The 15,578-nt window shown below is 46.3% G+C and overlaps 1 protein-coding gene across 1 annotated transcript in view; it reads right to left on the bottom strand.

Moving 5' to 3' along the window:
• TMEM178B (transmembrane protein 178B) overlaps nt 1–15,578 on the bottom strand; it is a 403,362-nt gene that overhangs the window by 258,805 nt on the left and 128,979 nt on the right. The window contains exon 2 of the mRNA XM_003777151.5: nt 9,893–10,006. Within this exon, the coding sequence (XP_003777199.2) occupies nt 9,893–10,006 (114 nt within the window). The remainder of the gene's footprint in view (nt 1–9,892; nt 10,007–15,578) is intronic.

Genomic DNA, 15,578 nt, shown 5'->3' with positions numbered 1-15,578 from the left:
AAATATCATTTCAGAGGCATTTCCCCCCAGCTCCCATGGGACCTCAGTATGGGACCCCTGCCTTCCAATATAATAGCATCTCATGTTGGCTGGCATCAGACTTTGCAAACTTACTCAGAGATTGTGCATGAATTATTTTATCTAATTTAAAATTTATATTAATTCTCAAGGCAGGTATTACCATCTCTGTTTTACAAATGAGTGTACTGGGGTCAAAACACTTAGATAGTTTCCAAGGGTCATATACCTAGAGAGTGGCAGAGGTGGAACTCAATCCAATATCTGGTGGACTCCATGGGGCTTGAAGCCTGTTTCCCATTAAAGGAGTACATCAAAAACATAAGATAGAGATTTGGAGCCTAGATATTAGAAAGATTCCCTTAGCAAACACACACAATACAAAAAAAAAAAAAATCACCTCACCTCTTCCATGCTGTTGTATTCAACTAACCACAAGAAATATGGAAGGAAAGTAAATTACCAAATCTGTAGCCAGTCAACAGACAGCACACACAAATACAGGTCCTGCTTCCCTGAGAGGTTGTGCTAATTTGCTATATTCCATCTCCCATCCCAAGCCTACCCATGCTTTCCTGCCCTGACCCTTCTCTGACCACTACAGTCCACACCAATGCTCTCCAAACCAAGAGCTCTCAAACCTTCATGTGTTAAAGGTCTTACAGATTCTTGGGTCCCATCCTTAGAGATTCTGACTCAGTAGGTTAGGCTAAGCTCTAAGAATTTGCATTTCAAACAAATCCCCAGATAATACAGACACTGCCAGGAAATGGACCCCATCTGGGAAGCACTGGCCTTGACTCTGGTAGGACTTTTATCATACAACATGATCTTGGTTACTTGCTCTGTTACCCCATCCTGGTTCCCAGCCACCTTCCTGCTGCCCTCCCCATCTTCAGAACACCCATCCCCCAAAATCCAGGATCAAACCCAATCACTGTTTGTGACTGGTGCTCTGACTATAACAGCCTCCCATCTTGTTCTGGGCATAGCACACCTGCCTTGTGTGCCCTGGTTCTTATAAGTGGGCTCCTCTCTCAGCCACCATTCTCTATTTCTTATTCTAATACCCTTCTATTCCAAATTTCTTGTAAAGCTGGGGCTTTTCTTCCTTTGACTAAGAGTCCTCCCTGGGAGTTCACTCATTCAGTCCTGAATGCCAAAGTACCACCTACAGGACTTATACTTGCTGACCCACTTTATTGATGCCAGGTATCTGCCTGCTCTGACATCCATGTCTTACCTAACCCAGATTCTCCATCACTGAGCTGTTTCTGCCAGCCAGAGTGCTGAGCACCTGTTCTTGTTCCTCTACCTCACTGCAGCAGTTTGCCCGCAAGCTGAGCTCAGATTGTCTTAACTTTGGAAAGAGGAATCACCTGCCACATTAAGCTCCCTTTTCAGCACCTGGAACTGGGACAGTTCCCCTAGAGGACAAAGAAGAGGCAAGTCCTAGATGATGTCCACTTTTCTCTCACTGTAAAAAGCAGGCCATGCCTCTTACTGAGATAAGGTAGTTTGTCTTATATATTGTTTTTTTCCCCTGCAATGAATCCTTGCTGATTTAAGTATGAAAGTTGGGACCCATGAAGTGTACATGTCAGCTGCATTAGCCTGCACTCTCTAGGTAGTCTTAAATGTTTAAACATTAAGCAACAAGTAATTTGAGCCCTTACCTGGTTGGCACCTGGAAATATATCATCCAATTTGGGAAGCAGAATACCTTTTAATATCCCCTCCAGCACCCAACATGGGGATTCTCAGAGAACAGACATTCCACAAATATTGAATGAACAAATGAACAAATGGATGAAGGTGGACAGTGGGGTTGTTCTCCCAGTTCTCCTTCATGGTGTGGTGTCCGTATCAGTGTGCTCAGCCAGAAGAAAACCACTTCCAATCTGCAGAAGCTGAGAGAATGCCTCCAGGCCAGACTTCCAACTAATTCCCAGCACAAAATTGGACCTGTGCATTCAGATGAATTGTGGCTTGAAGACTGCAATTATACCAGCACAGTGGTTCTTAGGTTTTGTTCAGGACGTGGATGCCTTTAACAGAAAAGGCTGTACTGTACTCCCTCCCAACCCCTACTCCAGGCCTCCTCCCTTCCCTCCCCCAGGTCATCTCAAAAATAAACTCTCCCTCTTATCCATGTAGAGGGCGCCCTTGTATAGGCAGCCATGCTACAGTGCATTTTCATCACTGACCCCCAGCCAGGCCAGCTATCTAAGTAGGTGGGACCCACAGCTGTACATGCACATGCGTTTATTATTTTTATTATTATTATTATTATTATTATTATTATTATTATTATTATTTGAGATGGAGTTCTATTCTCACCCAGGCTGAAGTAAAGCAGCACAAGCTCCACTCACTGCAACCTCCGCCTCCCAGGTTCAAGCGATTCTCCTGCCTCAGCCTCCCAAGTATGGCATATGCCACCACGCCCAGCTAATTTTTGTATTTTTAGTAAAGACGGGTTTCACTATGTTGGCCAGGTTGGTCTCAAACCCTGATCTCAAGTGATCCAGCTGCCTCAGCCTCCCAAAGTGTTGGGATTTCAGGCATGAGACACCATGCCTGGCCCAACGTTCATAATTTTAAAGCATCTGTATGTTACCTATAATTCCCTTGCCATCATTCCTTGGGGAAGGCCTCCTGAAAAATAAAAATGCTATCTGGGGAAGGTAATCCAAGAACACATTAACCCCCTAGCTCAAGCATGTTCATCAAATCAGTAAGACTGTTCTCCAACAGAAACCTGAGGGAATGGGACAAATAAAAGGTCAGTTTTGACAGGCAGGAAAGCTGCAAGGGAAAGGAAATGTCCTGGCATGAGTTACTTCTGCAAGAACAGATCTTGGTGCAATATCACATTGAGGGGTTTGTGTTCTCTGCCTGGCCTGGTGCATAAATACCACCAGAGCTCTGTGAGGACAGGCACGAGGCAGTGGGTGTACTGAAAGGTTTACAAGGTTCTCTGCAGGGGCTGGGTTGGGGCAGAGACACAAGGAATGGTTTGCAAAAAGCAAAGACTTCAGGACTCAAGGCAACCTATGATGATACACTGTTGGCTGAGTTTTCTTGCTACCAAGTTTTTCCAGTTCTAGGGCGGGGAGGTGGTTTCTTGCTAGTAATGAACCCCATGGATCCCAGTCTTGCAAGCAAGAGGCAGCTAACAACAGACTGCACACAGTAACAGCCTCATACTGGCTGAGCGCCGATGCAGATGTGGGAGAAGGAAAATGGCTGATGCTTCAGGGGACCTGAGCTTCTAATGTCTGGGATGTTTACCTCATTAAGCTGTTTTCCATAACATCAGCCAAAAACATGAAGAAAAAAATAGCTGGAGGAACCCTACTGGAGCTCAGGCCTGGATTCTGAGCCCTCACCCTGGGATTCCTCTGAGGTCTGAGATGGGACCTCTAGGCAGCCCCTCCCACTGGCTGGGTTACCTCATCTGCAAAGGAGCCACAACAACACGGGAGGGGCTCCTGGGAGGAAACGCCGAGTCATCCTCTCAGCAGCATTACAGCTGACTGAACAAAAAGAGGTACTTACTGTTGTTACTACTGTTAGTTTCATCCCAAGCCCTTTGGTCCACAGCATTCATCTTCTCATAACAAGGATGGCTGGGGAAAGAGGGACCAGGCATCTAGGCAGCTCCTAGGCTGAGAAAGCCAGAGAGTTATGAGTGGAAAGAAAGTCCAGAAAGGTGGCCATTCTACATTGGAGCAGGCTGGGCTATAACTGGCCAGCTGAGTCCACTGGGAAAGGGAAGGCAGGTACCATCAGGCAAAGAGCCAACACAAGTTCAGGGTGAGAAGGTTGATGCCAGTGGGGAGGGCAGGACCCAGGGTGGCTGGAGAGAGTCTAAACAGCACCAGGGACCCTGGGGTTCAGGGATAGGACCCTCTAATTCTGGAAAAGGAGAGGGTGAGGAAGAGCTCATGGGAGAGTCTAGGTGTGGGGGGCCAGGTTGGGCTTGGCCACGAAACATAAGTTAAGAGTCCTGCCCCAAGATCCACACCAGAGCACCAGGACACGCTGGGCTTCCCACCATACACCAGCCTGGGGTCAGGACTGGTCCCCTAAGACTGAGCCAACCCAAGGCAGGGGTGAGAGATCAAGAGCTGTGGGGACAGGGAGCCAAGTGTGTCATCCATGTGTCTGCAGTAAGTGAGACAGTTCTGGATTTTTACTTCTTGTCCCTCCTAGTGGTATGGACACTAGAATGTCCCTGCTCATCCACGAAGTCTTGGTCTCCTGCCTCCCTTCCTCCATCCCCATTGCTCCATCCCTCCTCTTCTCCTCTCTTCTCCCTCCCTCTGCCAGCCAGGCTGTACCCTGCTTCAGGATGGCTCCTTGGCACTGATGTTCTCTGCCCCAGTTGTGCAAGGATCCACTGCGCTGGTGAAGGCGAGGACCCCCAAAGCTGTAGATGAGAAGCCTGTTCTGCCTGGTCATGGTATGTGCTCAGCTTGCCTGAGGCAACAGCCACAGGGCCGATGAGTGAGCTCGTGTCTGTGTGTCTGTGAGGTTGGGGGTAGGGAGTAGGGAAGTCTCGGAGGGGAAATCGTCTCTCACTCTTTCCCTCCCTGGCCAGCTGGAAATGTGCTGTGTGACTATCCTATCTAATTAGTTGAACCCTCAGTCCTGACAGAAGAAAGCTTCAAAAAACACCTCTGGGTTTCTTGGCTCTCAGCAACTCAAAAGATAACAATGAGCATCTGATTGCAGGAAAGTAGAGCTCCAGCTCCCTGATTCTCGCTGCCAGGGGCAATCTACTGGGAGAAAAAACCTCCATCTTGAAAACGCCAAGCAGAATGAGAACATCTGAGCTCATGTCACAGTGAGTCCACGTCTCAGGGATCTGACCCTGAGGGAACCTTAGTAACAGCTGCCCACAGAGGCTCTGCCCAGCAGATCAGCAGATCGGGGGCAAAGAATACCCACTTCTAATACCTTCCAATGGGTGTCTGCCCTGCAACCTCAGGCAGGTATTATTTGAGATGGAGTCTCGCTCTGTCACCCAGGCTGAAGTAAAGCTAATACCTTCCAATGGGTGTCTGCCCTGCAACCTCAGGCAGGCTCTGCTGCCGTGCCCTCTGCCAGCCTCCCTGGGGTCCTCACCTGGGGCAGCCAAGGCCCAGCTCCATGCCATCCCAGTTCCTTCCTGGGACAGATGCACTCACCTCTCAGCGACATCTTCCCATCCCCTGCTTTCTCAGCTTCCTTCCTCTGATATAGCCCACCCTGGCCGCCCAGGTCCTGTCGCAGATCCCCCACTCCCTATCAGCCACCTCCCCTTGTTGTGCCACTGGGAAAGGCCCAGGCCCCACCTGTGCTGAAAGGGCAATGCCTGTGGCGGGGAGAACAAGAGCAGAGCTGCGGGGGATGGCCTCAGGAGCTCCTGGAGGTTGTGTGAGGACACCGAACTCTCCAAACAAGCACTGCTACCATAGACTGTGGGATATGAAAAGCATATAGGGACATAGTCTAGTGAGAGAGTGAAGCAGCTCCATTTAAAATGCCACCACTTCCCCTGACCTTGTCAATCAGATTCTGTCATATTTAAAACGTAAACCAGACAGCCCACCCAGAAGCAGCACCAGCCCAGCTCATCTCCTGCGGCTGCCTGTCCCCTCCTCACTGGCCAGTGACACTTGTCTGTCCTGCTGTGTCCTGGAGGCAGCCAGAGGATCTGGGTCAGGCATGCAGCTTACCCTTGGAGCCCACAGAGGCAGGATAAATGCTGTTCTACCTCGCTTCACACTGCACCCCAGGGCACCACACCACACCGCGGCCCACCAGGGCTGCTGGGACCTCAAGCCAGACAGTGGGTGGGTGGGAAGGCAGATGGGCTGCACCAGGCCTGGGTGGACTAAGGACATGGATCCCAATTCCAAAAGGAATTCTGCCTTTTCCCAGGGTGAGAAGGAGAAAGGCACCCGCAGTACCCACCAGCAATCACCTAAAAAGCCAGAGTGAGAACCTGGTCACCAGTTCACCCAGACAACTCAGCATTTGAACCTCATCCACAAAGATCACCCCTCTTCCCTACCACACACACACACACCAGTTCACCCGGACAAGTCAACATTTGAACCTCATCCACAAAGATCACCCCTCTTCCACACACACACACACACACACACACATGCGCACACACACACACACACACACACACACACACAGGCTTCATCCTCTGGCCTTTACTCCCTATGGAGTTTATTCTTTCTTTACAGTTAGATTTGTAAGCCTAGTGGCCTCCAGAATCTTCTATCCTTTCACCTGCTAGTCACCCGACCATAAGGTGTATGAGCGCACACACCAGCATTTAAGCCTCCCATTGGTAGGCTTAACTTTTCAAAAACCACAATGTAGTTTTAAACCAAATTGTGCCTTTTCCTACTTGAAAATTTTATTTCTATATCAATGGTTGATGATGAGGCCACCTGCAAATTCCTGATGAAAAGTATGTAATTCAGGTCAGGCACAGTGGCTCACACCTGTAATCCCAGCACTTTGAAAGGCTGAGGCAGGTGGATCTCTTGAGGCCGGGAGTTCAAGACCAGCCTGGCCAACATGGTGAAATCCGGTCTCTACTGAAAATACAAAAATTAGCCAGGCATGGTGGCACATGCCTGTAATCCCAGCTACTTCCAGCCTGGGCAATAGAACAAGACTCTGTCAAAAAAAAAAAAAAAAAAAAGAAGGAAAGAAAGGAAGGAAGGAAGGAAGAAAAAGAAAAAGGAAAGAAAGAAAGAAAGAAAGAAAGAAAAGTATATAATTCAAGTTTAACCAAAGTCCAAATATTTGCCAGAAAGTGTTTCAGGAAAAAAATCAAATTTCTTTCCTTTGGTAAAAACTATACAGTAGGAAAAATTACAGTATACAAGATATTATGGTCAAATTATAAAACGATAACCAGACCAGGCACGGTGGCTCATGCCTGTAATCCCAGCACTTTGGGAGGCTGAGGCGGGTGGATCACTTGAGGTCAGGAACTTGAGACCAGCCTGGCCAACATGGTCAAACCCTGTCTCTACTAAAAATACAGAAGTTAGCCGGGCATGGTGGCACATGCCTGTAGTCCCAGCTACTCAGGAGGCTGAGGCAGGAGAATAGCATGAACCCGGGAGCCAGAGGTTTCCGTGAGCCAAGATTATGCCACTACACTCCAGCCTGGGCAACAGAGTGAGACTCCATCTCAAAAAAAAAAATAAATAATAATAATAATAATAATAATAAAGATGATAACCAATCTAGGATGAAAAGAATTAATTTGATCCCACTTAGAGAGTGCAGGACTCTCAAACCAAATAAAGAAATCAAACTGTGATTTTTTTTTCATTTCCAGTGTTTGATCAGGAGTCGGCTAATATTTAATCATTTCTGCTTTATTTTAAAGGGGGCTTATGTGCCTACTTCCCACCTAATGTTATTAATATCTGACCTCTGAAAATTAAAATCGACACTTCCTATGCTTCCCCTCTTGCCAGCATTCCCAATTACACTTAGTACCAAATTCAGTTGTGACAGATGCTCACCTGCCCTCTGGCTAAAAATAACTGTCATCGATGTCAGAAATGGCAAATGTTCCCTCTCTCTGCTTAACAGCCCATTAGGCGGCTTTGTGAAAGAGGCAGATGAATCCCTCACCAAAAGGTGGCCTCAACTTCACCCACACCAAGTGCCCGAGACCTTTTCATATATCAATCGTTGAGATGGCTTTTATCAGTTAAAAATAGATCTGTCACCCCAATTCACAGCATAGGCTGCACATTAGATTTTGCAGAACCCTACAGCACTACAGTTTGGGAATAAGAACCTGGAGACACGCAGGGCTCAAAGAAGACCCCACAAACCTTGGCATTATCCTCTCCTCTCTGTCTTTGCCAATGCCTCGTGACATGTTTCCAGTGATGCCTCCCTAGATAATCTCTTTGAATTCCAGGTATCTACAGTGTGTGCAGTCAAAAGAGTTCTACCAGGTTTCCCTTGAAGAGTATCTGTGCAATTTACACTAAAATAATTTTCCTTCTTGCTAAAAAATTTCCAAATTATCTTACTTGCTTAAAGCAATTCTACTATATTGTAATTGTCACATTGCCTTGTAATTACTTGCATTATGAATGTCTCTCCCCATCCCCCATCCTCCTCCACCCCTGAACTTGAGCTCCTTAAAGAGCCCTCTGTGGCCTCGGTATTCACTGGCACAGAAAGAAACACAGTAACTTTGGTTAAATTGAGTTAATTTGAATTGAAGCTGCTATGTCAATAATTTCTTCCTTCTTAGATTCTGAATCCTATTACCACCCCCATAACTTAAGTTAGATTTCAATGGTTAATCAACAGGACTTATCAAACTTGAACATCCCTTTTAAGCTCCTAAGAAGGGACTATATTAGACCGATACATTGTGGGAAATAAGCAGTTATTGTATATTTCTACATTTTAGTCCTTACATGTCTACCTTGAAAAGGAAATTAATAACCCTGATGACTAGTGTCTGTAAGGTAAATATAACATTGAAATTAAATATGTGGTATGCTTAGCTCAATGCCAGCACATGGGAATCCTCTTTGAACATTAGCTCTCCATCCCCATGTGCTGCTTAGTGTCTCTAGTAATGGATAAAGCTTGTAGGGGAAACAGCCCAGTGAATGCTGTCTCATCCATTGGCACCTGCTCTATCATTTCAGGCCAGGAGTATTTAGTGACAATCATCTGGACACGCAGCCACAATATACTTCTTGAAACCAATGAATGATTGTTCCGTTTAATTTTACTTGTCTCTTTCACCTCCCACTCCCACCCCAAGCTGTGGTGGTTTAATTAAAGCCAATCCCAAAAGTAGAATACACCTGGTGGGCCTAATCCATGAAAAAGATAACTAAGCACCTATAAGGAGAAGAGAAATGTTTTCCACCTAGAGATATACCATCTTCAAAGTTTACCAATTAAGGGATCTTTACTATCAGGAAACAATAAAAGAATCCTCCTTCACATATAGATGAAAACAGAATCTTAACCTTTCAAAATCTGGTGAAAAAAGATGGACAATGAATGCATGACAAATCAACAGAGGTTGCATGAACTTGCTGACAGTAAGAATGTGTCAGCTTGAAGAACTGTGCCTGCAGGAAGCAGAGCTCTCCTGCCACAGACAGGCAATGTATCCCAATGGAGCAGAAAAGTAAAAATAGCCAACAAACTCTGTTTGCTCATTAACTAACCCTCTCGTTGTCATTTAAGTCTCTGAGGATCCCTGGCCAAGAAATGCCCTAACCAATGCACACAGATATTCTGATCTTTGCTGAGGAATTGCACATGAACCAGGGTTCCAAAACCTATCATTTGAGGGCAAACAGTAGCTTTAAAGACCAGATCATACTTCTTAGTGACCCACCCAGAAGCAAATCTCCAATGTGATGCATCCTGCAACCACCAGCTGGTCTCATCCTTTACAAATGCAACCCAAGGGACTAACAGGTTACCACAATAATATTCCAAGCAACTTGGAGACAGGCTTGAATTATTAAAAAATCTCAAGAGTTGGTTCAGTCAGGTAGGTGAAATCTTACATGCCTACCAGGGTAGTGAAATAAGATGACTGTCTAATTGCTAGTTGTTTCCGAAGTTTTGACAGTTGCTTCTTTCTTTAATTTTAGAAGCAAACTCCCCAAATTTATAATGCAATCCAAACCAACTGAGGCAATTCTAACCCAAAGATATTGGCACTTTATGGAACCATCTCAATGTTCTGAGACCATCCACAGATCCCAGAAGGAGGCACATCCAATCCTCTGATCCCTCCAAAGGGGACCTCACAGCACAGTCACAGCCACTGAGACTCAGGTGCACTTACGTAGGGCATGCCACTCATCCTGACGGATGGTCTTCGTGATATTGAAAGTGAGGTTCCTGGGGATGGTTGCTGAGGAGTAGTGGTATTTGATGTACGTGCATCGCTCAATTTCTCCTAGAAAACAGAAACAGGAAACAAAATGTTAAGGAAGCAGCAACCACATCTGGACTAGTTCTGGGATTAATTTTTCCATCCTGGAGAAGAAGACTTATTTCATATTGGGCCTGGTGACAACTACAGAAAGACAATACCTTCAACTCAAAAAGAGCAAGAGAGTAGAACTACAATCAAATAGCATTGATTTAGATGGAAAAATACATCTTTGGGATCACGCAGAGGTGGGAAGAACCAATGTTTAGGCTGATAGCAGCTTGTCTAACATTCCCAAGAAAATCAACTTTCAAGTCAAGAGAGGAAGTTTGGCATCAAAGGACATCAACAGTTTCCACCCAGGGACCAGCAGAGAGCAGGATTTGTTAAGCCTTAATGGTATCATTTGTGCTTTGAGCACACACAATTTTCTGGAATGGTGAGCTGCAGGAATGGTGGGCGGGGGCCTCCATCCTCCCATCCTCATCCTCCCAACCTCACCTCTGAACACAAAGCACTCAGATCAATCCATGTCTCTTTGAACTAGTCTCTTTTCCGGTTTCTTGAACAAAATTTTGATTTATTAACAGACTCAACACCAACCAAAGCATGCTTTACTAGTCGATTGTCAAAATAGATCTTAGATTGTCAAATTTAGATCTTAGGGCAGAGATTCTCAAAGTGTGGTCCCAGGGCTGGCAACATCAGCATTCCCTAGGAACTTTCTACAAATGCAACTTCTCAGGCTCAACCCCAGACCTACTGAGTCAAACTAGGAAGGAGAGCCTGGCAATCTGAATTTAAATCAGCCCTCCAGGGATTTTATTACACACTTAAGTTTGAGAACCACTGCCTTGGAGAAACTAACAGAATTGCCAGTGCATTAATGCATAAATCCACCCTTTATGTTTGCAAATTCCAAAAGGAAGGCACAATGGTGAGCTCTTCCCCCATTACTTTTGGTTTCTTGCAGCCATATCTATTGACGTTTGCTCATCTGGGGGATATAAAGACTCAATGTCAGAGCATTGTGAAGAATCAGGAAAGGGGTGATTTTTAAAGGTTAGGGGGTTTTAAATTTGGTTTTGCACCTGAATGGATTTTGATGGTAATCCATTTTGCACCCCACTGATTTTCAATTTATAAGTGGTGGCACATGATTGAATTGTTTGACCCCCTGGCCCACTGTCAGGAGGGAACCTGCAATTGGTGAAGTGCAATAATTTAGACAATGCCTCATGAAACTGATGCCTTATTGTAAATCATATCTGGACAACTGCCCAGTTGCCAGTTATTGGCAGACGCTCCTCCCATGGGACTGACGCTGTCCAAGAGTCACATTCTAGACAGTAGTATGCGCTTTTCCTGCATCTTCCGTTTTTCAACTTTTCTGCCTCTTTTCCTTTAGCCCACAAGCATCCTGAAGCTTCTCACATGTTCCCAGCATTCCCCCAAGCACGCCTCCTCCTCATACCTTCATCCTGTCATCCTCCTTCCTTAACTTGCAAAACTTGTTGAAAAAGGAGTCTACCAGCCAGTCTCCACTTCCTCCATTCACATTCACACCTCCAACCCCACATGCTCTAATTTCCATAACAATTTCCATTAATAGCATCACCTCCCATCCAGTCTACATCATAAATCCTGCAGTCATTGTGAATGCTGCCTCCTCCTCAAGGGTGCCCCGCCTTCCTGACATCCAGCTGGTCACCAAATTCTGCCAGGTCTACTTCAGAAATGTCCCTGGAGTCCAGCACCTACTCTCTGTCTCCCCTCCTCCTGTAGTAGTTGTTCTGATACAGTCAACAACCACATTGTTTAAGGACTTACGAGATAGGAGGGACTCGCCAAGGCTCTGTAGACCACTGGTTTCCAACTTTACTTATGCTATGGTGCACACACAGAAGATGTTTACAAGGCACCCTGGAGTGAACAGATGAAGCTGCCCATGGCTCTGTCCAGGCTCCCAGGGCACCGAAGGAGCCAGGGTTTCCAACACACCTGGAACCTATTTATGGGTTCTGGACTTATTCCACCAGTGGGAAACTCTGTTATGGATATCATCTCATTTAATCATTTAATCCATTCTACAACCAAATTAAGTAGGCATTATCATCCTCATCCCTATTTTTTTAATTTTTATTGACTGATTGATTGAGAGAGAGTTTTGCTCTTGTTGCCCAGGCTGGAGTGCAACGGTGCGATCTCAGCTCACCACCACCTCCGCCTCCCAGGTTCAAGCAATTCTCGTGCCTCAGCCCCCGAGTAGCTGGGATTACAAGCATGTGCCACCACATCCAGCTAATTTTGTATTCTTGGTAGAGATGGGGTTTCTCCGTGTTGGTCAGACTGGTCTTGAACCCCCAACCTCAGGTGATCTGCCCGCCTCGGCCTCCCAAAGTGCTGGGATTACAGGCATGAGCCACCTCATCCAGCCCCTCATCCCCATTTTTTAATGAGAAAGTGGAGGCTTGAGGAGATTAAATGACTCACCCAAGGAGGTAGCAGTGCCAAGATTAAAACCCAGGACTGTCTAACCAGAGAGCCTCCTCTACCAGGCCACCCTCCCACGTGGAGTGTATTCTGTAAAGGAAAATGTGATAATGTCACACCCCGTTCACAGGCCCTCTGTTGGCCTCTTTACACACAGTATAAACCCTACACTCCTCAGGCATAAAGTCCCGGCTCCCTTCAGGCCCCAGCCTTCACACACTCCAGGCTCCAGCTAGGTGAACCTCCCACCTTACCCTGAATATGCCATATTCACTCCTGACTTAGCATCTATTCTCCTTCCTGCCTTTCTTTCCCTTAGGATGAGTAAACATCTACTCATCCTAAGAGATGGCTCAAATGGCAGTTCCTCAGCAAAGCCTTCCTTGCATCTAGATTGCACCCCAGCAGCAGACGTTCCACCAGCAGCTTCCCTGCTTCTGTCCTTCCTGCAGCAAACGCACTCCTGCACTGTGATCTATCTGTTTACATGCCTCACTCCCCGACTAGATTATGAGTTTCTCAAGGGCAGGGATGTTGTCTTATTCATTCATCTTTATCTTCCCAGCCCCTAGCACAAGGTAAGCACCAATAACATGTGCTTTGAGGAAAGAAATGAATAATACGAGGTGTTCTTTGTAAGACTGCAGTGGGCAAAGAATCCAACTGCTTTTATTACATGCAAGGAATTAAAATAACTGAGGCAAATTAGAATCTAATGAATTAAAGGAGGCATTGTTGCAGAACTCTGTGATTCTATAGCAAACGCCTCTTCCCTGCCTGGACAATACAAGGAGAGGCTTATTAATCACAGTGAGGTAGAAGAAAATGGCATATGATCACAGAAAAGTGTCTCAATGTACTTGGTAAGTGTAGCCCCGGGGCAACTAGGTCAATGGTTTTGGGGGAAAAAAAAGGAATCAAAGAAAGAGGAAAGGAAGATACAAAGGGTAGAAGGTTGTAACAAGAATACCATCATGCCTTGGACATGTGCAGTTGGGCAGGTTGTGTCCTGCACAAGGGCACTTCCCAGGGATACCTGGGCACTGAAACCCAGCTGCTGCTCTGCTGGCCAAGCCTTGCACCCTGCTGGGGGGTGTTGGGGGCTGCCCCTGCCAGAAGGTCTGCCTTTGTCTCACTTGCACAATGCCGCCTTACGAGCTAGCAGCAGCCCTACCTACAATAATTTCAAGATTCAACAAAACACCTCCAAGACCCAGCCTTGGGACAGAAAACCAGGTCCCACTGGGAATGGCCAGACTGATGACTCCCTCTTGTGTGAGGAAAGTACCTGATTTGTTAGCTCAGGTCAGATTCTCTCAGCCTCAACAGAAACTCAACAAGTTGCCACTGGTTCCAGGCAGGCTGGAGCCAGCTCCTTTAACCTCCTCTAACCGCAGCCCAGCCAGCCAGAGAGGGAAGAGGCCCTTAACATTCAGCCAGAGCAAGAAGCGAACCCACAGGCACTGCAGGTGACTGGCTGGGGAGCCTGCCTGGAGCAGCCACCACAGCCCCGCTGCAGGCCCTCGCTATTTGCTTTGCCTGGGGGATTGCAAGCATCCTGCCTCTGACAGCAATTAAATTTGAAAGATTCAAATATTGCCTAAAAAGAAAAGCAAAATATTTATCCATGTGTCTGCAGGTCCTGTCAGTGTGCTGGGCTTTTGTAAATACAGGAACCATCTGGGCACCAAATAAGTAGGCCCAGAATGTGGGCTGCCTAATACAAACAGGTTTTCCTGCAGCACACAATGCAGAGGGACTACCTGGAAGGAAGCACAAACCCTTCTTCACTGAACTCCTGCATCCCAGCCCAGAGTCTCTGTTCTCCCTCTAGAAGCCTCAGGTGGGGGAGGACTGGCTGGTTGAGATCCCAGGGGTGGCTCCTTCCTGTGGCCCCTGTGGGAGACTTATTTATTTATTTATTTAAAAAAGACTGGGTCTCACTATGTCACCCAGGCTGGCATGCAATGGCATAATCATCGCTTACTACAGCCTGGAGCTCCTGGGCTCAAGTGATTCTCCCACCTCAGCCTCTGCAATAGCTGGGACTACAGGCACATGCCACCATGTCCAGTTAATTTTTTTTTTATTTTTAGTAGAGACGGCGTCTCACTATATTGCCCAGGCTGGTCTCAAACTCTTAGGCTCAAGCGATCTGCCCACCTCAGTCTCCTAAATTGCTGGGATTATAGGCACAAGCCACCGCACCTGGCCTTTTCTTATGTTTTATAGAGATGGGGTCTCACTATGTTGCTCAGGCTGGTCTCAGATTCCTGTGCTCAAGTGATCCTTCCACCTCTGCCTCCCAAAATGCTAGGAGTACAGGTGTCAACCAACACCCCTGGCCTGGTGGGACACTTTAAACCCTCAGTCATGCTCTGCCTTCTGAGCTAGTGACCCCTCCTGCCCATATGTCCGGGTCATAGCAAGACACAGGTAATTAAGGAGAGTTTCAAAAAAGGACAATTTAACCCAACAGCAAAAGAACAACCTGATTAACAAATGGGGAAAGGATTTGAACAGACATTTCTCCAAAGGCAATGACGTTCAAATGACCAACAGGAAAAGATGCCCAACATCACTAATCATCAGGGAAATGCAAATTGAAACCACAAGGGGATATCACCTCATACCTGTTAGGATGGCTATTATCAAAATAAATAAATAAGTAAATCATATTGGCGAGAAGGCAGAGAAAGCGAAACTCTTGCATGCTATTGGTGGGAATGTAAATCCGTGCAGCCACTGTGGGGCTCAGTATGGTGGTTCCTCAAAGAATTACAAATGATCCAGCAATCTTATTCCTGGGCATATATCCAACACAGTTGAAATCACTATCTCAAAGAGATATCTGCACTCCCATGTTCATTGCAGCATTATTCACAATAGCCAAAACATACAAGCAACCTAAATGTCCATCAGCAGATGAAGGATAAGGGAAAGGTGTATCCACGCGATATCCAGTATTGCATCCCTATAATGCCATATAATCGGTCTTTAAAAAGAAGGGAAGCTTGCTGCATGTGACAACCATAGATTAACCTAGACATTATGCTAAGTGAATAAGCCAGCCATAGAAGGGCAAATACTGCATGATTCCACT

The sequence above is a fragment of the Pongo abelii genome, chromosome 6 (assembly GCF_028885655.2).
Source record: "Pongo abelii isolate AG06213 chromosome 6, NHGRI_mPonAbe1-v2.0_pri, whole genome shotgun sequence".
Taxonomy (NCBI): Eukaryota; Metazoa; Chordata; class Mammalia; order Primates; family Hominidae; genus Pongo; species Pongo abelii.
Note: the sequence above shows the minus strand (reverse complement) of the source record. Positions and strands in the feature narration are given on the sequence as shown.